This window comes from Monodon monoceros, unplaced genomic scaffold (assembly GCF_005190385.1).
Source record: "Monodon monoceros isolate NGI ecotype Baffin Bay Population unplaced genomic scaffold, NGI_Narwhal_1 Super_Scaffold_22, whole genome shotgun sequence".
Classification (NCBI taxonomy): Eukaryota; Metazoa; Chordata; class Mammalia; order Artiodactyla; family Monodontidae; genus Monodon; species Monodon monoceros.
In genome coordinates this window covers 36,790,095-36,812,713 of record NW_021703779.1, presented here as the reverse complement: position 1 = coordinate 36,812,713, position 22,619 = coordinate 36,790,095, and the positions used below count along the sequence as shown (strand labels likewise).

General features: G+C 35.8%; 1 protein-coding gene across 8 annotated transcripts in view; it reads left to right on the top strand.

Annotated features, from left to right (window-relative positions):
• The window catches only part of CASK (calcium/calmodulin dependent serine protein kinase), a 386,526-nt gene that overhangs the window by 267,343 nt on the left and 96,564 nt on the right, over nt 1–22,619 (top strand). For all 8 annotated transcript variants that reach the window (XM_029240361.1, XM_029240363.1, XM_029240356.1 and 5 more), the window contains exons 9-10: nt 3,951–4,034; nt 15,358–15,457. In XM_029240361.1, the coding sequence (XP_029096194.1) occupies nt 3,951–4,034; nt 15,358–15,457 (184 nt within the window). The remainder of the gene's footprint in view (nt 1–3,950; nt 4,035–15,357; nt 15,458–22,619) is intronic.

Here is a 22,619-nt window from a genome sequence, read left to right as displayed (position 1 = left end):
GATCACAGTTGTACTATCTGCAAAGACTACAAAGGGCTTGAGAAAGGGAATGAAACCCCCCTTTTTCTTAAAAAGCAGTGGAAATTTTTTCTGTTACATATGCCTAAAATGTTGAACAATTTCATTTTAAGTGAAATTTAGTTAGATTTTAGCCTCAGTTCAGTAGTAGTAATAAGGAAAGACCCCCTACTAGCTCTGTCCAATAAGAATTTTCTGCCATGAGGGCAGTGTTTATATCTGCACTGTCCAATGTGATAGACACTAGCCACATGTTGGCTGTTTAGTGCTTGAAATGTGGCTAGTACAACTGAATATTTAAATATTTATCATATTATTATATTTAAAATATGTAAATATATCTTACCTAGTGGCTACTATACTGGACATAGCAGCCTTAGACTCTCTATTCAAAAACATGCTGTAACTAGGTTCACCTTTTTTGGAAATGAATAAAGTGAGTAAGTTTTAAAAATTAAAAATGTGTTACAGATTTGTTCCTCTGTAATTCTCACTGTTCTATTTTTACCTTTTTTCTTATGTAATCGGAACATGTTTTCAGTTAGAAAATAGCCAAGATTATTTAGTAAACTATTTGTTCTCACACACACACTTTTAAAAGCTCCTAAACTTTTTTATGTCGGAGATTTCCATGTCTTGACTAATAAAAGTGATTATTAAAACTCAGGGAAACCAAACATGTACCTATACAGCATCTCATTTAATCTTCATAACAATCCTGTAAGATTAGTTTGAAAAAAGGCACAACTGATACTGAGAGAATGTAAGGTCATACAGCTAGACCTAAATGACCCAGAATTTGAACAAAAGTCTTTCAACTCCAGGACCGTTGTCTTCCTACTATACTATGCAGTACCTTTTTGTTTGTTTGTTTTCTTCTTATTGTTTATAAAACCTTCCCTGGGTTTTTTTTTCCCCTGTATCATGATACAAAATAATCTTTATTCAAAAAATAATGTAAAACCCATTTTGATGTTTGTTCTTCAGTGTATGTTAATTAAATATCGCCAGACCTAACACAATTAAAATTTGTAATCTACAAGCAATAACAAATCCACGAAAAGATTCCATTGCTTGTTCTAAAATAGTAATTTTATCCTTCTCTCTGCTAGTTAATTATTTGATAAATTCTTATGTCTTCTGTATTGGTGAACCTATTTTGGCTCAGTGCAGGAAAAGGATGTTAAGCCCCTAAAGATAATGAAATTATTTCTAAGATGTTTAGCACATGGAATCCAGCAGAAATAAAACTTGGAGTCATTTTGACATTTGAGTGTTGTATGTGTACTCAAGATTATCATTTTGCTCTCCAGGGAACTCTTGTTACTATTAGTCATTAATATAGAAAATAAATTTTCAAGTGTTTGTATTCATTCCTTAGGAATTTTCACTGATAATAAGGTGAAGCGTTGACAGGACTGACTGTAAAATCCTACATAAATTCAAAAGTAAATTTGTAAGTACATGATACCAAAACATTTGATTTTAGAAGTAGTTCACATACAAAGAGAAATTTTAGTTACAAAATAATCATAATGTGACCTTGGACTTAATTTGAAAATATTATATGGTATCCAGATGGCAAATAAACACATGCAAAGATGGTCAACATCATTAGTCATTAGAGAAATACAAATTAACACCACAACGAAATACCTATACACACATATATCAGAATGGCTAAAATCAAAAAGACTAAACACACCAAGTGTAGGTGCAGATGTTGAACAACTGGAACTTATACAATCCTATGGGAATGTAAAATGGTACAACCACTTTGGGAAACTGTTGGGCAGGTTCTTAAAAAGTTAAACATACTCTTATAAAATGACCCAGCCATTCTACTCCTAAGTATTTACCTAAGAGAAATGAAACATATATCCATACAGAGACTTGTACATTAATGTTCACAGCATCCTTATACATAATAGGCAAAAATTGGAAACAACCCAGGGTCCATCAACAGGTGACTGAAAAAACAAGTTTATGGTACATCTATACAATGGAATACCCCTCAGCAATAAAGAGGAATGAACTATTGGTACATGCAACAACATGGGTGAAGTTAAAATATTTAGGCTGAGTGAATGAAGTTGGACAATAATTAACATGTACTGTATTATTCCATCTATATAAAATTCTAGAAAATGCACACTAATCTCAGGTAACGGGAGAGTAGATCAGTGATTGCCTGGGGATGGGGAAGGGGATGACAGAGACACAGGAAGCTTTTGAGAGTGATGGATATGTTCGTTATGATTGTGGTGATAGTTTTATGTTTATATACATATGTCAAAACTTATCCCATCGTACATGTGCAGTTAATTGTATGCTAATTATACCTCAGTAAAACTTTTTCGGGAAAACAAAACAAATTACATTCAGAGTCTTATCTCCCTTTCACCCTTTTTATTGTTTCCATCTGGTTTCATCTACCATCATTTCTCCCCTGGATTACTACAATAACCTCCTAACTGGTCTCCCTGCCTTTTTTTTTTAAACCCTCGCCCCCTTCCAATCTATTCTCAACACAACAACCAGAGTGTTCCTCTAAACTTGTCAGATCACGTCACTCCAGCTCAAAAACCCCCCAGTTGCTCCATCTCCCACTCAGAATAAAAGCCAAAGGCCCTTTATGCCCTCCACCAGCCTTGCCACTTCTCTAATCTGATCTACTATTTACTCCACACATGGGTCTCCTTGCTATTTATTGAAAATTTCGGGTACACTCTCTCCTTTGAAAGGCCTTTGCATTAGTTGTTCTATCTGCCTAGACCCACTCTCTCACCTCTTTTGGATATCACTTTCTCAGTTGAGCCTACTTTGACCATCCTATTTTAAATTGCAATGTACCTTTACCCTGCCTTACTTTTTGCTTTATTCCATAGCACTCTTAACATACTTGATAATTTACCTTTTTTTTTTTGTATTTTCTTATCTTCTCCCACTGAAATATGAGCTACATGAGGGCCAGAATCTTTGCTGGGTTTGTTTACTTGTTAATCCCAAGAGCATAGAACAATGCCTGGCATATAGTAGGCACTCAAGAAATATTTCTAAAATAAATACTTGTAGCATAAAATCTTCCAGATACACTGACAAATTAGACTAGAATCAAAGAGGGAGACAAGGAGAATGAAATGCAGATTGAAATATACACGAGAAGTTGGGGCAACTGGAGATGTTATCACAGAGAGGAATAGATTTAGTGGAAGCATGATCCCCCTCTTAACTACTAAAGGGGTATTATATGGAAGAGGTAGTATGTTTGCTCTATGATCCCCAAGGAGAAGAGCTAGTCCATACAAACCAGATGTGGGACCAGGCTGAGTAAGAATTTTTTCACTTTCTTAAAATTGTAGTGGGCTGCCATAAAGTAATCTGTTGTATGAGGTCAAACAGAATGATCATCCATCAGGGATTGCAGGGGATCCCACATTGGGAAGTGGTTGAATTAGATGGCCTTGAAAAGTTTGTCCTAGTTTGAAGATACTGTGACTTTGCGGCATGTGGGATCTTCCCGGACCCGGGGCACGAACCCGTGTCCCCTGCATCGGCAGGCGGACTCTCAGCCACTGCGCCACCAGGGAAGCCCACTGTGACTTTTTTTTAAATCCAGTTATTCCTGACAACTCAGAATGCTGAGTTAGTTGTGGAGTTAATTTTTTAAAGGCTCATTTTACCTGACAAGATTGTATCAAAGGTAACTTCATACCTTCCTAGTAATTATGATTAATTGTTTTAGCCACATAGCCATATATCTGAAAATTACATGGACCATTATTTTAGCCCTTTGTTATTGCTGAAAATGAAATAATATTTTACTATCAGTTTTGACCTTCATATCCAGTTTGGGCTTACTGTTTATTTAGATTAAGCACCTTCACTCTTTTAAACAGTTATGTGTGTTCATTATCTTTCATCTTTTATAGGAGCGGGATCGTTATGCCTACAAGATTCATCTTCCAGAAACAGTAGAACAACTGAGGAAATTTAATGCAAGGAGGAAACTAAAGGTAAATTAAAGAAATCATCAAAAAGCCAGATAGAGGCAGTTGATGATAATGTTTTTATTCTGTTTCAGTGCCCATAAATATTATCCTGGTATTGGCTGTTGCTTTCTTACAGCTAAATTCTTACTTCCAAAAGTTACCATTATTTCAATAAGATTTTGGTTTTTTAAGTCATTTAAGGTAATATCTAAGTACAAATCCAAACAATAAGTTATAATAAATGGAAGATTAATCACATTTTAGATTTATGTTATCTCTAAAATTCATAGCAGAGATATAATTACTTTAAAAATAGTAATTTGCTATTATTATCCATTATTGTTGAATTTTAATCTAGGCCATGCTTTCTCAAACTTAAATATTTTGTCAGAAAATGTGAGTTTAGTTCAATGGGAATAATACCAAATTAGAGTTGGAACTAGGGTTGAACAGCCATCACAAAGCAGTCAAAATCCCCACTACCGTGGTCTACCAGAAAATATTTTCAAATCACTTTTCTCACTTTTTCTTTATTCTTCCTAGAGTACCTTTCTCCCGTCTACCACGCTCCCTATCCTCCACCCCACCAAAAACAAACAAACAAACAAACGAAACACAGTATTTACTTCATGTGGAGGGCCCATTTGACTTTAAAAGGTTTTTGAGGTTTTTGAAAAAGACCCAGAATAAAATAATGGAATCTTTCAGCACTGGGCAAAAATCTTATGGGACAGCATTTCCCTCCTCCCCCCAACAGAGGAAACTATTATATTATGGTCTTAAAATTAACTTATATTTGACTTACTTTAATTACTATTAAAAAACTTAGCTCTGTCCTCTAAGTGGTTGATTAGATGAGTCCTCCTTAGCCATGTGACTCCTGCCAACTATAAAACTTCTCTTCATAAGTATTTTCAGATATGTCATAAGTTGCAATAATATTATTAATTCATTGTTATTTGACTTCTGAAATATGTGAATGATTGTATTCAACTCTAGATTTATAAGAACATTTATATGAATTTTCAGGAAACTATGTAGGCTACAGTATTATCATACGGAGCTGAACTGGCCAACATATTAGCCACTAGCCACATGCAGCATTTTAAATCTAAATTAACTAAAATTAAAAGGTCAGTTCCGGGACTTCCCTGGTGGTGCAGTGGTTGAGAATCTGCCTGCCAACACAGGGGACACAGGATTGAGCCCTGGTCCGGGAAGATTCCACATGCTGCGGAGCAGCTAAGCCTGTGGCGCCACAACTACTAAACCTGCGCTCTAGGGCCCGCGAGCCACAACTGCTGAGCCCACGAGCCACAGCTGCTGAGCCTGCAAGCCACAACTGCTTAGCCTGCATGCCACAACTACTGAAGCCCATGTGCCTAGAGCCCGTGCTCCACAACGAGAAGCCACCGCAAGCAGAAGCCTGTGCACTGCAACGAAGAGTAGCCCCTGCTCACCGCAACTAGAGAAAGCCCACACACAGCAACAAAGACCCAACATAGCCAAAATAAATAAATTAATTAATCAATTAATTTTTTAAAAAAAGGTCAGTTCCTCAGTCACATTAGCACATTCCAAGTGTTCAGCAACCATATGTGGCTAGTGGCTGCCATATTGGACAGAGCAGATATAGGACATTTCCATCATTGCAAAAAGTTCTATTGGAGAGTGCAACTGTAGAGCAAGGGAAATTCTAACATGTCACTGTTGGTGATGATTATTCCCAGTTAAGCCTTTTTCCTAGTTGTTTTTGCAGTCAGGGGTACAAACTGGCTCTTCTCTATTTAAAAATCCTCGGCAAAACAATAATTATTAATGACATGCCATTATTGAGATGGTGCCCAAAGAAGTTTCCCAAGACTTTTGGTGTTTTGCTTTGCTATACACCTGAACCAGTATGGCCTACAAAAGAAAAAAAAATCTTATCCAAAGTGAATGGTTAGCTGTTTTTGAAGTTAATTTCTTTCCCAAAGAAGCTATTAATTATACTTCTTTCTCAATTCTTCCCTAAAGTCTTTTTAACTCTATTGTTGCTTTGGCCAGTGTGACATTACCCTGTCTGGGATTGAACCCTTCATTGCCCAAATAAAAGCCGTTTACTGTAGGGCTCAGGCTTGCCCCCTCACAAGAAACACATGCTGTATTTCTCCCAGAGCCACTGAATCAGACTTGGGCCTAAAATAGCCAAAGTGGTGACTAAGATTCATTTGGACAGGAGCAAGCTGTCACAGCAGAGAGGGGTCATGTGAATTTACCACATCCCTTTGCAAGCCTCTTTAAAATTTAAGACCCACCAAACAACCTAGAATTAGGAGCATCAGCAGGGTTATCACTGAGTTTTTTTTCAGCTTCTGGTAAGGCTGTATTCCTTTGTGTATTCAGCCACCCTGGTTAAAGCTTGTTATACCTAATCTCAAGAAACTAATTCTCATTCTGCCATTTCTGTGAGCTTCTAGAACACAGATTGCAACTTCCCTGACTTTCAGAGCCCACCACACAATTTATTTTCACAAATGAACAGCTAGGTACCCATCCTTCTACCTAGACACTGGTTTTAATTCCATCAAATGGTGGGAAACGCCCTAATTATTATGATTCCCTTTGAAGTTCACACAGAGCAGTAGAAAATTGATTTTATTACTAAGTCAGAGGTAGGAAATTTTTATTGTCAGTGGCAAGAAGAAAGTGAATGAGTATAGTGTTATGGGAAAGAGTGACCTCTAGAGCTACATCGCCTTAGGTGAATTCTGACTCTGACACTAGCTGTGTAACCTTGAACGAGTTATTTAAATTTTGTGTGCCTCAATTTCCTTGTCTATAAAATGGGGATAATAATAATCGCTAACTCATAGGGTTGTAAGCATTTAATGAATTAATATAGCAGTTAGAATGGTACCTAGCAGTCATACGTGCTCCATAGATATTATTTTCTATTAACATTTTATTGTTATTGTTTTATTATTATTTTAATACTTAATACCTTTGATTTGGTCTCTATTTATTAACAACTGTAATTCCTAAATGTACGCTCCATACCATTTTAGCTTTTCCCCAGTAACATCATTTACATCTTTGAGATTTTTAAAGACTTTCAAAAAATTACAGAACACCAAAAATGTCACTGAATAATCTCTATTTATGTGTTTCTTCCAAAGTAATGATGCTTAGACTTTTCTGACCATTTTGATCATCATTTTCCTTCACAGTATCTAGAAAGAAAGGATCTTATACCTGTGATATATTGTAATAGTCACTCCCCTTCTAGTGACTCTAGTATCTTTCCTCTAGTGTCATATCCATCCTGTGATATACATTCTTTAGAGCAGTGGCTCTCCAAGTGTGATCCCCAGACCATCAACATCACCTGGGAACTTATTAAAAATACAGATTCTCAGGCTCTAGTAGTCAGGCCAAAAAAAAAAGGCATCCAGATTGGAAAGAAAGTAAAGTTGTCTTTGTTTACAGATGACATGATCTTGTATATAGAAAATCCTTAGGAATCTGCAGATATCTATTAGAAATAATAAGTTCAGCAAGGTTGCAAGATACAAGATCAGTATATAAAATTGAGTTGTATTTCTATATATGAGCAATGAACAATCTTAAAATGAAATTAAACAGTTCCATTCACAATAGCATCAAAAAGAATGAAACACTTAAGAATAAATTTAACAAAAGAATTTTAAGACTTGTAAACTAATATTGCTGAGAGAAATTAAAGAAGATCTAAATAAATGAAGAGATATTTAATATTCGTGGATTGGAAGACTCAATATTGTTAAGATGGCAATTCTTCCCAAATTGGTCTGTAGGTTGAACACAATCCCTATCAAAGTTTTAGCAGAAATTGACAAACTGATCCTAAATTTACATGGAAATGCAGAGGACCAAGAATAGTCAAAACAATCTGTTGAAAAAGAACAAAGTTGGAGGACTTATATTTTCCAACACTTACTATAAAGCTATAGTATCTGTGGTACTGGTATGGTATAGGGTTAGACGTGTAGATTGGTGAAGAGAATCAAGAGTTCAGGAATAAACTCTTATATTTATGGTCAGTTGATTTTCAACCAAAACGCCAAAGCAATTCTATGGGAAAGGAATAGTCTTTTCAACAAATGGTGCTGGGACAATTGGATATTGACATGCAGTAAAAGACATAAACGGCCACATATTGGATGGTTCCATTTATTTGCAATATCTCGAATAGGTATTTATGTGTGTAAGTCCATAGAGACAAAAAGCAAACTGGTGATTGCCAGGCACTGGGTAGTGACTGCTTAATGGGTATAGGGACTTTTTGGGTTGTGATGAGGATGTTTTGGATCTAGACAGAAGTGGTGGCCGCATAACATTGTGAATGTACTACTTAGCACTGAATTGTACACTTTAAAATGGTTAGTTTTGGGCTTCTCTGGTGGCGCAGTGGTTGAGAGCCCTCCTGCCGATGCAGTGGACATGGGTTCGTGCCCCGGTCTGGGAAGATCCCACGTGCCGCGCAGCGGCTGGGCCCGTGAGCCATGGCCGCTGGGCCTGCGCACCCGGAGCCTGTGCTCCGCAACGGGAGAGGCCGCAGCAGTGAGAGGCCCGCGTACCGCAAAAGAAAAAAAAAAAAAAGGTTAGTTTTATGTTATGTGAATTCCACATAACCTACTTTTTTTCTATACCATATGACAAAAGAGTCTTCTTAAATACTGGCTTTCACTTTGGCACACTTGAAGGACATAACACATTCGCATAGTAACAGTAGCTCACCACACCAGTCAGCTCAGCCAAGACACTACCCATCCCTCCCTGCCTCAGCCCCAGGCATGCAAGAGGTTGGAGGGGCATGCGTTTATTGAAAAAGCCCCATGGGTGATTCTGATAAGTTTACCTTATTGAGAGTCATTACTCTAAAGGACAAACTTGTAATTGGTCTACAAAATTCCATCATATGTACATATCATAATTTAATTAACCAGCTGTTGGACATGGACATTGCTTCCAGTTTTCCACAACCATAAATACTATTGCATTGACTCTATTTTCACTAATCTTTGTACACCTCTGATTATATCCTTAGGGTAAGTTCTTTGCTACTGGAATTGTTGGCATCAGAGTGTATACATGTATTTAAGATTTTTGATCTCTATGAATAACTTACCTTCCAAAAGGCTTATACCTGTTTATAAATTTTAATGTATTTTTGGTAGTGAGCTTATTATTTTTGCAGTTGAACCTTTTTCTCATTCTGAAAGTTTTGTGAAACTATTTTATGCCAGAACATAAAACATTATTCATTTTACTCTACTGAAATTTCAAGACTGTTACTCATTATTGGTTATAATACTGTCAGTACTCAGCAATCAGAAATTGTTCCTTTCCATATTCATACATTCATTTTGGCATTTAACCTATTCAGCAAGCTACAGGACACAACAAATCCCTAATGAGAAAATTATTTGGACAAGTATAAAGCATTGACATCATTTTTCAGGCTATCTTTCGAACTGTAGGTTTTAAAAGTTTATAGAACCCTACATGTGATTTGAATTATCACACATTTCTTTTTATTTTCCTTTCTTTCTTTCATTATTTTATTTTACACGTGTGAATGATGATGGAAAATTTCTTTTCACCATTTTGGTTATCAGACATTTCATATGTTGAATTTTTCCCCTCCTTTTATTTCATACCGAGCTCTAGAATTTTAATACTTCAGTTTGTTTACATCCTCTAAAAATAATACTTCTTATATAAACTACATAGTCCTGAGTACAGGACTAGATATGAGGATTGTATTTTCTCAGACTGAATATTAGGATGCATGGGACAGACTGTGTGATCCAGACTGTCTGGAAAATCTGTGCTCTGTGGGTATGTGTCTCTTAAGGAGGCATACCTGTACTCTAACTCTGGGTGCCATTTATATGAAGGAGTTACTGTGCAAGGGGGCGAGGTGTGGAAAGGGGCTGTGGGTGTCTGAGCTTGTCTATCTAGGGAAGAGGCTCAGCAGGAAATCTGTTCTAGAAATCATTCCCTTTGCTTCATGAATTAGAAAGCAAATTTCCCTATAGTGAAGTATGTCAAAGATATTCTGTACAAATAGATGCAATATTCTGTATTTGGGTAAGTTTATTGCAATCACTTCAGGAAAGGGTGAGTTGAATCTGTGTAATTCGATTTAGAGGATAAAACCATTTATTCCTTGTATATACAGAAAGTGAGGGAGATTTCTGATAACTTCCTATAATTTTCCTTTATTGATTTTGCAAATTGCAAAAATATAGCCTGCATTACTTCTCTGACTTACCAGTCGGTCTCTTGGGTTCCTACAGTTTATAGAACTAGAAAAAATTTGTTTAGGAATGCCATTTTCCAGTACTCACTATCCAATACAATAGCCACTAGGCATATGTGGCTACTTAATTTTTAATTTTAATTAATATTAAATAAAATTTAAAATTTGATTTCTCAGTTGCACTAGCCACATTTCAAGTGCTCAGTACCACATGTGGCCGGTGGCTACAGTATTGGGCAGTACAGGTATAGAACATTGCTGTCATCACGGAAAGTTCTGTTGTACAGCACTGCTATCTGCAAGAGTGAGGCTACACCTAAGCAGCACCTTTTGAGAGGTCAACCAGGAAGCTTTAATTAGCTGCCTTTTGTCAATCTTCCCCCTTCTATCAGTTCATCAAGAGCTACCTTAAAGATTTATCGAGGACCTTTGTGCCCTAATGAAAACCAGCACTTACGCAGAGTCCTCTAATTACAGGAGAGAACAGTAAATTAGCAGAGAGGTTGCAGGCTCCAGCTCCTCAGAGCAGTAAATCTGGTATCCAAAAGGCACTTTGATTCTAAACCTGAAAATGGTTATTCTGGTATGAACAGTTACATAAATAATAATTGACGTGACTTTCAAAAGCTAGACTGTCTAACTTTGGGAGTAATAAACTCTATATTTCAGAATCAGCCTCCTTTAATCATATGCCCTGACTTAATTTTGAAACTCTAGCTTTTCGACTTTTGTTTAGATTATGCCTAAGTATCAAATACACATAGGCTATGGACTAAACTGAATGATAACTTTGGTTGTGACTATATGAGAGAGATGGGAAGTTCTGAGTTAATTAATGATCTTACCTCATTATCATCTAGGACCTAATTCTTACATGTAGTCAACCTAAATCCTTTAACATTTCTGGCTCGAAATGATTTTCTAGCCTTTTGGTCAGCCTCAACCACTCCAAATTCTCCACCCTTTTTACGGTTTTGAGTTGTGTTCTGAATCTTAGTAAGATGATCCTCTCTCAAATTCTTAAGTCACACTTGAATTTGTATGTCCCTGTGATGCGTTTTGCCCCCTCAGTATATCACAAAATGATTGTGTGTCCTTGCCACTTGGGTGCAAAGCCAGTTTTCTATATCTCATACTTGTGTGTTTTGTATTTAGACTTTTAAAACTATACCTCCCTGCCCTTGGGCCTATCAGATTTCATGGTACTTGTTTCTGAGCTCAGTTAGGGGGCACCAGAAAGGGGGTATTGGCTTTTGACTCTGTCTTCAAGTCAGTAATTCATCTGTGTTCAACTCTCCTGTTCCTTACTTAATAACTTTGTTGCTTCCCTAAGTGCATGTACAGTAGCTTAACTTAGCAGAAGTCTGAGCTGACCATTTTCTTTGTTTGTTTTCCACTTCCTTAAATGAGACACAGAATCATCTAGTGGGGAGTGTTCCATTTTGATGTTTGACATATTAGCTACAATTATGATTGAGCTTAATTACTTGTAGTTCGCTTTTTCTTTGAATTTAAAATCTGCCTTCTCCTTTCTAGGTTAATTTGCTTAGTAGAAAATTGTATCATTGGGCTTCCCTGGTGGCGCAGTGGTTGAGAGTCCGCCTGCCGATGCAGGGGACACGGGTTCGTGCCCCGGTCCGGGAAGGTCCCACATGCCGCGGAGCGGCTGCGCCCGTGAGCCATGGCCGGTGAGCCTGCGCGTCCAGAGCCTGTGCTCCGCAACAGGAGAGGCCACAACAGTGAGAGGCCCGCGTACCACAAAAAAAAAAAAAAAAAATTGCATCATTAATATTAGTAATCAGATTGTGAATTACTGTCTTTTTTTTAAAATATATTTATTTATTTATTTGTTTTTATCTTTGGCTGTGTTGGTTCTTCGGTGCTGCACATGGGCTTTCTCTAGTTGAGGCAAGCAGGGGCTACTCTTCGTTGCGATGCGCAGGCTTCTCATTGTCATGGCTTCTCTTGTTGCAGAGCACGGGCTCTAGAGTGCAGGCTCAGTAGTTGTGGCGCACAGGCTTAGCTGCCCCGTGGCAAGTGGGATCTTTCCAGGCCAGGGACCAAACCTGTGTCCCCTCCATTGGCAGGCGGATTCTTAACCACTGTGCCACCAGGGAAGCCCGTGAATGGTCGTCTTAACTCAAAATTGTTATGTTTTACTCTCAAAACTTACTGAAGTATAAGTAAGATATACTGAAGTATATCTTCTAAACTAAAGTAGATAGAAAACTTCTTTACGAAGGATTTAATAAACTGGAAAGTTTGAAGAACTACTTGTATAAGATCTGGTTTTATGTTGTTATATCCACAGGCTCTTCAATAGCAACAGTGTAGTAGAGGGGTTGGCAAACTACAATCTGGGGACCAAAGCACTCACATAAGAGCTTTACGATTTCACAAATTAATACATCTATATTTCTGTTTATATATATAAAGTTTTATTGGAATACAGTGATGGAAATTCATGTACATATAGTCTATAGCTGCTTTCATGCTAAATGGCAGAGTTGAATAGTTACAACAGAGACTATATGCCCTGCAAGCCTAAAATATTCACTGTCTGGCCCTTTACAGGAAAATATTTTTGACCCCTAGTATAGTAAAAACCCTCGAACTGGGAAGAGTAGTCAGAAGACCTCCATTCTGTCTACTCTTGATTCTGTCTCTAAGTTGGCAGCAACCTTAATAGGTTACTAAGCCTCTCTAGACCTCAGTTTCTTCATCTGCAAAATGAGTCTCCTAGAATGAATCATCTTGAAGGTTGACTCTCCAACTCCAATAAAATTCTATAAATCCATAAACTGTTCTGGAACCATTTTGCTGTTTTACATAATAGCTTTGCATTGAATTTTTGAACCACATGCAGTCACTGAGTTTAGAGAGCTAAATAAACAAAACTGCTAACCATAAGACAGATAAATTAGGAACTTGCTACTATTGTTTCAAAAGAATTTACCTCTCAGGGCTCTTTTAAATAGTGCTTTCCCAGTATAAGTATTTCTAGATCTTTGACTATAGTGGTAACTAGAACAGGCCTTGAAACATAAAACTAACATATTAAGAAACTCAGCTGAACTTCATTTGGAAATAAAAATAAAGCATCTCTAAAATTTTAGTTTCAGTGTATGGGAAACATGTACTTTGATCTATAAAAATTCCATTTTCACCCAGCTTTTAGGGAACATGTGTAATATGTAAAGTGAAATAAGCTTCTACTACAGAAAGAAGAACTCAGCATTCAGTACTGTTTTTTCCATCATGGTAGCTGACCATAAAATTCTGCATAAGAACCTCTCATGCATTAACCCTGGACTATTGGAAATCTAAAAAAGTTGCCTGGAATGGTATCATCAAGATCACTTCTCTACTTTTTGCTCTTCCCTTTCTGTTTATATTTGCTCTTTTTCAGTTTATATTTGTAGAAAGAAACCCTAACATAACCACCCCCCAAAAAAATGAACCTTGTAGAAATGTGTTTCCATTAATAATGTTATTAGAATTATTAGTAATTATTAACTTTATTATTATTGTGATTATTAATGATATTTAATAAATACCTATATACACAAAAGTTTGATCTTTCTTTTCAGAAAAATCCAAGAGTTCAATATTTAAAATTTAGACTTAAGCTACTTTACACTTAGACTACTAGGGTGATATGATACTTAGACTACCTAAGTGAGCAATTCTCCCTAAAGCAGCAAAGGCTCTACTCAGGTTCTAGCTACATATTAGTAGGGTTAGTAATAATTTGCACTTACAAAATGCTTTATGATTTGCAAAGCACTTTCATAAACATTATGACTTTTGACAATCACGTAAGGTAAGCTATGTCAGTTTTAATATCCTCACTTTACAAATGAGAAAACCTCAAGAGGTTAAATGATTAAATCAAGTAAGGTCATGCAGATGGAAAGTGGCAGAGCCCAGGAACACACCTGGATATTCTGACCTCCACCTAACACTCACGTGATTCAACACATACAAAATAACTTTTATTGTTCTTATTGTTACTGAAACAATAATTCCCAACATTTTTCTACCCAGTAGTCTTAAGGGATATCATGGACTCAATATGACAGTGGTTCTCAACTAGGAATCAAGGGAGGCTATGCATGAAGTTTAGAAGAGTCAACATGTAGTTGATTCTGCTGGGTGGCCTGAGTGAGAATACTGTACAAGAGTAACACATAGTCATTATTAATATCAAAAAGAAAGGAAAAAAAGATTTAAAAAAAGAAAAATGACTCACATTCCTACTACCCAGGGATAATTAATACTATTAACATTTTGGTATATATTCGGTCTTTTATATCTTTATTAACTTTTTTTTCAAAAATAAGATCATACTACTACAGATTTTTTAAAACCTTTTTTTGTGTAATTCATCACAAACACCTTATCATTTCAGTAAACACTCTTCTGCAGCATCATTTTATAGTGACTGCAGAATATTTCATTATCTAGTATATGTTTAAGTTCAAGATGTAAATGGTTTCATAATACTTTTACAATCCTCAACAGTGTTGGTCTGGTATGTGCGTGTGTGATTTATCTAAAGGAATCCAAAATTATTTAAAACCACCTCTTTTCTAGCTATCATCTCCTATATATTTGACCTTCTGAATAATTCTTAAACAAATATTTGGTAATTAACTTTTTTGTATTTATGTATTTCTTTTTATCAATATTTTTTATTGAAGTATAGGTGATTTACAATGTATTAATTTCTACTGTACAGCAAAGTGATTCAGTTATACATATATACATTCTCTTTTTTTATATTCTTTTCCATTATGGTTTATCATAGGATATTGAATATAGTTCCCTGTGCTATACAGTAGGACCTTGTTGTTTATTGTATTTCTTTTAATAATATCAATATATATTTTTCAGGACTTCCCTGGCGGTCCATTGGTTAGGACTCTGCACTTTTCACTGCCAAGGGCCTGGGTTCAATACCTGGTCAGGGAACTAAGATCCCACAAGCCACGCAGCATGGCCAAAAACAAAAACAAAATTTTAAAATATATATATATTTTTTTCATCTCTTTGCTTTAGGGTGCAGTACTAGCAGCTGTTTCAAGTCACAAATTCAACTCATTCTATGGGGATCCCCCTGAAGAGTTGCCAGACTTCTCCGAAGACCCTACCTCCTCAGGTAATTGAATCATTCATTCATTCACCAGTGTGAATCATTTAGTGTCTACGTCCTTTCTCTTCCATTATGAATAAACTTTTTCTGTGAATCTAGTCAGATCCTCCATGGGATTCTAAGGAAGTTTGTCAGCAGCCAAATTCCATCCACATGTGTCTGATTCCTTTTCATTTTAATACCGAAATTGCTTTCCCCTACTGCTCCAAACTGACATTTCACTTTTTTGAATCTCGGAAATACTTCTTCCCCTTTCTCCCCTCCAGACCCAACACTGCACTTCATCCAATCCAACATTTGTAGTCAGTCTTTTTGAATCTTTGTGATTACCTTCTACCTCAACAGAAATTTCCGATGTAAGATTTTCCCCATGTCAACTGTAGCAGATCAGACTTTGGAACAGCACTGCTTTTAATTGAATCTTTCAATGTAAAGCTGTCTTGTGAATTATCTCTAGAAACAATTTACAAGTTCATCTCTTTTTATAAAGTCTATAGCAAGTCTACACAAGCATTCAAGGGAGAGGAGCATAGAAGAAGAATTGCCTATTTTGATGAAATGTATATAGATACTCCTGAAAAAACCCACTAATGTTCACAAAATTATTTTATAAAATGCTCAGATTTCCACCTTACCAGTGAGGTATTCTCAAGGATTATTTACTAAAAATACATAGGACCCATTTATATGTATATGTAAATGCATGTATATGTGTTACAGTTTTTAATTTTTATTTGTGTATTTATTTACTTAACTCCTATATCATATGTCCTCTGGCCTCAACTTTTCTTTCTTTCATTAGAATTACTCAGTATTTGTCATGTGGTTGACTTTGCGCTAGTGATTTGATTTTTGTACTCTCGGACTGGCTCATTCAATATTCGTGCATCAGCATTGGAATCAAGGCCCAGGGCCCTTCCTAAAGCATGAGTTGTTTGTCCTTCACTGGTAGCCATATAGGAAGAATGGATGTGCTAAGCTTCTTACATGTTGGAACCATGAGCAATTTGTCAGTATTTATGCTTCTTCCTTCCTCTGTTATACACGTATGTGCACATACCTGCTCACATGCGCATATACACACAGAGAGTTTCTTACCAATTGGTATGTGCTTATACCTTGTGCAAAATAACGGGATCAAATTTCCCATTCCAGCAGCTATATAGTTCCTTATTTTGACCTTTACCAATTGGGATGTGAATCTTCCTCTTTTGAGTGAAGGTGATTTCCAAAAGCATTCATAAATGGGAATCTTAGAGAAGAGACTCTGAGGAGGACTTGCTCTTTTCCTCTTGTGCTGACTTGGTAATTATCCAGAGTCCTTCCCACAGGAAAGGCAAGGCAAGGCGTAGTTGTGTTATAGGTATATTCCCCACCACTCCCTATTGTTTCACATCTGTCTTTTTTTCTTCCAGTCCATTTTGTAGCTTTCTGTTGTTGTTAGCTCAGACCTCCTTCTTCCTTCCTCACACTCAGGTTACAGTTAACCCTTTCTAGGGGGAGTGAATCTAGTAACAGTTTTATGTTGTACTGTGGCTACATGATATAGTCACATACTTGGAATATATTTAGAGATTTTGGGTCAAGATCTCTAATACCATTTTCATCTTTAGAAATGGGAAGAGAGCAGGATGGGCCTTGCAACAGCCTCAAAGACCTAATCTTTAATGTTGCCCTTTAATATTTACCTCTGCTTAGCAAGACTTTAATGAGCTCTTAAGTATTCCTTTCTGTGAAGAGCTGGATTTTTCTTTTAGGAAAAGGAATTGTCTATAGTTATGCTTATTTTCTATTAAATACATTTTTATTGCCCAATTTTTTTCTGTTTTTTTTAGCACAATCTCTAAACGATATGGTTGAAATAGTTTCTGATTACAGTAGTTACTTTTTTAAAAAGGAAATTTCTCACACTGTCTTGTGGGTAGCCTGCAAGCCCTCAAATTAGTTGTTCACAATTTTGCATATATTGCTTCCCTTTCCTGTAGTCTCACCCTATGCCTTTTTTTTTTTTTAAGTTTCTGGAGCTTAACGATCTTGCAAGCAGTCTGTATCTTCATTCGATGTGCTAAATGTCTCTAAAATACTTTTGAGGGCACTGTCCAGCTGCTATCAATAAAAGATAAAATTGTTATGCAGTGTAAGTGTCTGATTACCTACCCTAAATGAAGAGGAAATTTTTATATAGTCAGATGTCAAAGACAAAGGAAATTTTTGAAGAAAATTTTAATGTTTTCCTAAATTTCACATGGCTATCAGGAATTATCATATGTTCCTAAAATTAACTTTTAATACTAGGCCATTTAAAGGAAGGCATTATCTATTATTGTCAGCATTATTTATCAAATATCTGTCTTTGCAAATTTCCTTTACTGCAACTAACAGCAATGGTTGTATGGTTAGTTGCAGAAAGCCTATGATGTTTTATCTAGACTCATATAAGGGCTTTATACTTACATAAGTTAACACATCTGTATGTTCATTTTTCAATGCATTTTTATTTTTAATATTTTCATTAATTTTAAGCCTAAATTCTTCTCTGTTTAATCCTAGCCCTTTAATTCTCCATCATTTATTTTAAGTTCCCAATGTTATCCTTTCCACTGCCTTTCTGCTCAAATTTGCATGGGTTTGTTTTACAGTACAAAACATAAAGCACTTTTCATCTTTACCTGAACGTTCTTCCAGAAAGCCCATGTCAAAAAGAAAAAAGTGATCATAAAGCATGTGCTTGTAGGGCAGGGGTGAGGGGGTGGGGAAGGAGGAGTTAGAGAGAGAACAGTATAAGGTCGCCAACTGTCCTTTCTTGAGATGGACTGTTTTTCATCTTTAGATAATGCCTTTTCTATTCTTTCTGTGAAATGATAGTAAATGGTAGTTTGTTAAATTTTTTTTCTTAATGACCTTGCTTGACAAAATTAAAAGCTGGCAATCCTATTTTCCTCCCCGCAAATTCTATTCAAAGTCATAATTTTAATTTTTAAAAAATAATTTAACAGAGCCTTTCATTAACAGTGGAAAAAATAATTTAAAATGAATCAGTTTGTCATCTAAAGAAGAGTTTAACATGTTTAGGTATGCTGTTTACGTTGTAAAATAATGTTTATATAATATATTTTTTCCTATTTTGATTATTGAAATTAGTCCATTATACATTCTCTAGAATTTGTTAGGTTTAATCTTAAGATAAACAGTGTATTGTTGCTTTGTTACTTAACAAAGTGGAAATATTCTGTTCTTGTCTCTCAAATCAAAGAAGTCAGAATCAGAACCCAGGGGATGTTCTCATGGAACACAAGGGCTCACTTTGGGCTCAGCTAAGAGACCATGCTTCTTGTGGCTCATCTACTGGGCCCAACTGTGGCTTGATAACCCGCTTGCTCTAAAATCATACTGTTTGTTGTTTGTCCATATGCTGCCTTCCTCCTAGGACTTCTAGCAGCAGAAAGTAGGTATCCCTTTGCTTTCCTCTAAGGTTTATCTTTTATGCAAAAGTGTTTGGCTTTGCATGGTTCATAATCAGCTTGACTTTTTCCTTGGCTGTTTCTGCTTAGATGTTTATTTATGAATTTTAACACTGCTTGACCATACAATGAAAACTTGGATATATTGATTTCCTGAAGCATTGTTATACAAATAATACTAACTGCTTACTTCTTTCATAAGAGGAAAAAGAGGCAGTGTTAAAATTTTAAGTGCACTTAATATTATTTCACATCTGAATTTCAAGCACAAATACATTAATTCCAGGGAAAGGCTAACAATTTATTTTATAGTTTGCTTTCAAGAAAACTTTCAGGGTAAGTGAACGTTCCTTTAATCTATAAGCAGTTTTTTTTACTCTGTTACTGACTCTATTTTTAGCTAATTGACATGGAGCTGTGAAGTAAACTCCTGGATTCATGTCTCTTAACTTCTACCATCAGAAAGAACATTTATAAAGAATAATGTAATGGCTAGATTTTCATTACAAAGGGATATAATTTGAGTATGTGAGAACAGTAAAGTAAAAAGTATGTAAGAAATTACATACACACAAATGAGTATTAGTAAAACTAAGGCAAACTAAATGAGATGGGTGGATTGTATCAATGTCAGTATTCTGGTTGTGATATTACACTATGTTCTGTAAAAAGTTACCAGTGAGGAAAATAATACAGGGATCTCTGTGTTATTTCTTACAACTGCATATAAATCTCCAATTATCTCAATAATAATTTCAATTAAAATAATAGAATAAATCTTTACCTCAACATTGTGCTTACTGGGGGGAAAGTATATAAGAGACAAAGATAAATAGAAAATCTGGGTGCTACTAATTAAATTCATTGCCACACTTTCTTCCATTAATTACTTGTAGCTCAAATTGCAGCCAATTTAATATAAAAATCTCACAGTATGTTAGTTATCTGTTGCTCTCTAATGAATAAGCTCAAAACAGCATTTATCATCTAACAGTTTCTATTGGTCAGGAATCTGAGCATGGCTTAGCTGAGTACCTCTGGCTCAAGATCTCTCATGACATTGCAGTCAAGATGTCATCCAGAGCTGTGATCTCATTTGAAGGCCCAGCTGTAGGGGGAATCCTCTTCCATGCTCACTCACATGGGGGTTGACAGGCTTCAGTTCCTCACGGACTGTTGGGCCTCTCCATAGGGCTGCTCACAGCCTAGGAGCTTGCTTACCCTGGCACAGATGATCAAAGAGAGAGGGCAAAAGTAAGAGAGAGCACCCAAGACAGAAGCCACAGTCCTTATAACCTGATCTCAGAAGTGACATCCTATCACTTCTGCCCTCTTGTGCTTGTTACAAGTGAGTTAATAAGTCCAGCCTACACTCCAGGGAAAGAATTGATTATATAAGGGTGTGAATACCAGGAGTCAGGGATCTTGGGGGCCATCTCAGAGACTGCCCACTATGTACAAGTTAATAACCATTGGAATGTAAGACACTTCCCCTTTGTAACTGTTTTTGTTTCTCCAGATTTAGTACCCCTCTCCTTTTTTTTTTTTTTTTTTCAATCAGCAGACCTATTGTGTCATTTGGGAATGAAAACATCTTGGAGGTATCAAGTAGTGCTTTTCCTTAGTTGTAAGGCCTTATTATGAATGGGCACTTAACAACCAGCAGAATGTTATTTAAAGTACTTTGACAAATTTGTGCCCAGTGATGTTGCTATTTGGAAATACAGATTGTTTTAACAAGTAAAATGGCATTAGAATTATGGTATCTGTACTCTGACAGAATACATTTGCAGAGTTTTTACTTCTTTTAACTAATAAATTTTAAGGCATCTGCACTATAATCTATACATAAAGAATCTAAAGCATTTATCACCATGTGTAAGTTTTCATAACTTGAATTGGATATAGCACAGATGCTTAAGTCCAAAATACAGTTTTCATTACAGGATTCACTGTTGCTTATAACTTGACTGATAACCAGGATTTGCTTTGTACAGTGGGAATAAAACCTGTTGTCCAGGGGTAGGGGTGGGGGGAGAGATTGACTGCAAAGGGACAAAAAGGAACGTTTGTGGAGTGATGAAAATGTACACCTAAATTCATGAATTTTAACTTAATTCTACCTTAGTAAGCAGATTTTTTTTAATGCTACTGTGCTTGCAAGGAAGGGCTTTAATTGAGTGAGTGATATGAATGTATGTGTACTGATTCGGTGTTATATAAATAGGACTGCTAATGTAATAGGAAATAGAGGTTATTGATAACTCTTCAGGAGTAACTAGACTAGATTGAGATGCTGAATTTGCTCAGTGATATTAAGTTTTATAGCTATACATATAATTTTTAAAATATACACAGACAAATCTTTGTTGCTGAAATAACTGCATACATGGGTATATATGCGGTTTATCAGATGTATGCAGTGTATACATTTATCAAAACTCATTGAATGGTACACTTAAGATTTGTGTATTTCACTCTGTAAATTTTACCTGAGAGAGAGAAGTATTAAAATCAATGCTGATGTACTTAGAGGTGAAGTGTACTGATGTTGACCATCTGCCACTTATTTTGAGATGAATGAAAAATAAGATGAATTGATGTGTGGATAGATATGTGATAAAGCAAATATCGCAAACTGTTAATTGTAGAATCTAGGTGGTGAGTACAGTTCTTTCAACTTTCCATATGTTTGAAACTTTTTATAGTAAAGCTGGGGGGAAATAGTTTTAAGACAGACTCAACCTACTTTGACATTGAGAGCGTTTTTAACATTCTACTATTTATTTTTCTGTCCTCCTTTCAGGTTATTTTTACTCAGTCAACTTTTTTATGAGACTTTTCCACTCTTGTAATGAAACTGTTCTAGACTCAAAGTTTTATTGACCTTTAAAGCATATTTCTCTAAAGAAATAGACTCAGAAAACATTTTTAAAACAGGTGATGTATTTATGCTTCTTTTGATTATTACTTCATAACAGTAGTAGAAAACTTTTTAGAAAGTATCAGTGAGATTCTTGGAAAAAGTAGAAACGTTCAAAGTTAAAATGTATGATTATCAACCTAATTTTTAGATACAAACTTGATTACCAAATGAATTATGCAAAAGTTAAAGCAAAATACTATTCTGAAGACAGGGCTTGATTACTTTCTAATAAACTTATCATTGTGAAAGTTTGGACCAAAGCGTAAGAAAATAAACCTTATATGGTAAACAAAATTCAGGTCAAAAAGAAAATAGAAATTGGATATCATCTCATTACCAAATGCAGATTATTCAGGTGTGTTGCTGAGGGTAAAACATGGCTTCAGGAGGGACCAGTCTGTAGTGGAAGGACTAGGTGTTAGAGACCTGGGTTCTAAGACTCACTCTCGTACTCACTGATGTGGCTCCACAGTCATTTAACCCCAATGAGCGTCCGATTTTTCAAATATAAATACACTTGTCTACAGGACAGGGTTATTGTGGAATCACATAAGATAATAAGTGTGAAAAGCACTTTGGAAATTATAAACTGTTACACAAATAGAAGTATTAAAATAATTTTCATTGTAACTTTGAGGAAACTGCTATAAAATAAACTGTTTTCAGTGGTTACATATTTCTCATTATAATATTTTATTTGCAATTCTTTAGAATTTGCTCAGAAAACAATCATTTTAATCGAACCTATTTTATTGTGTCTCTTTGTACAAAGCACACTGCA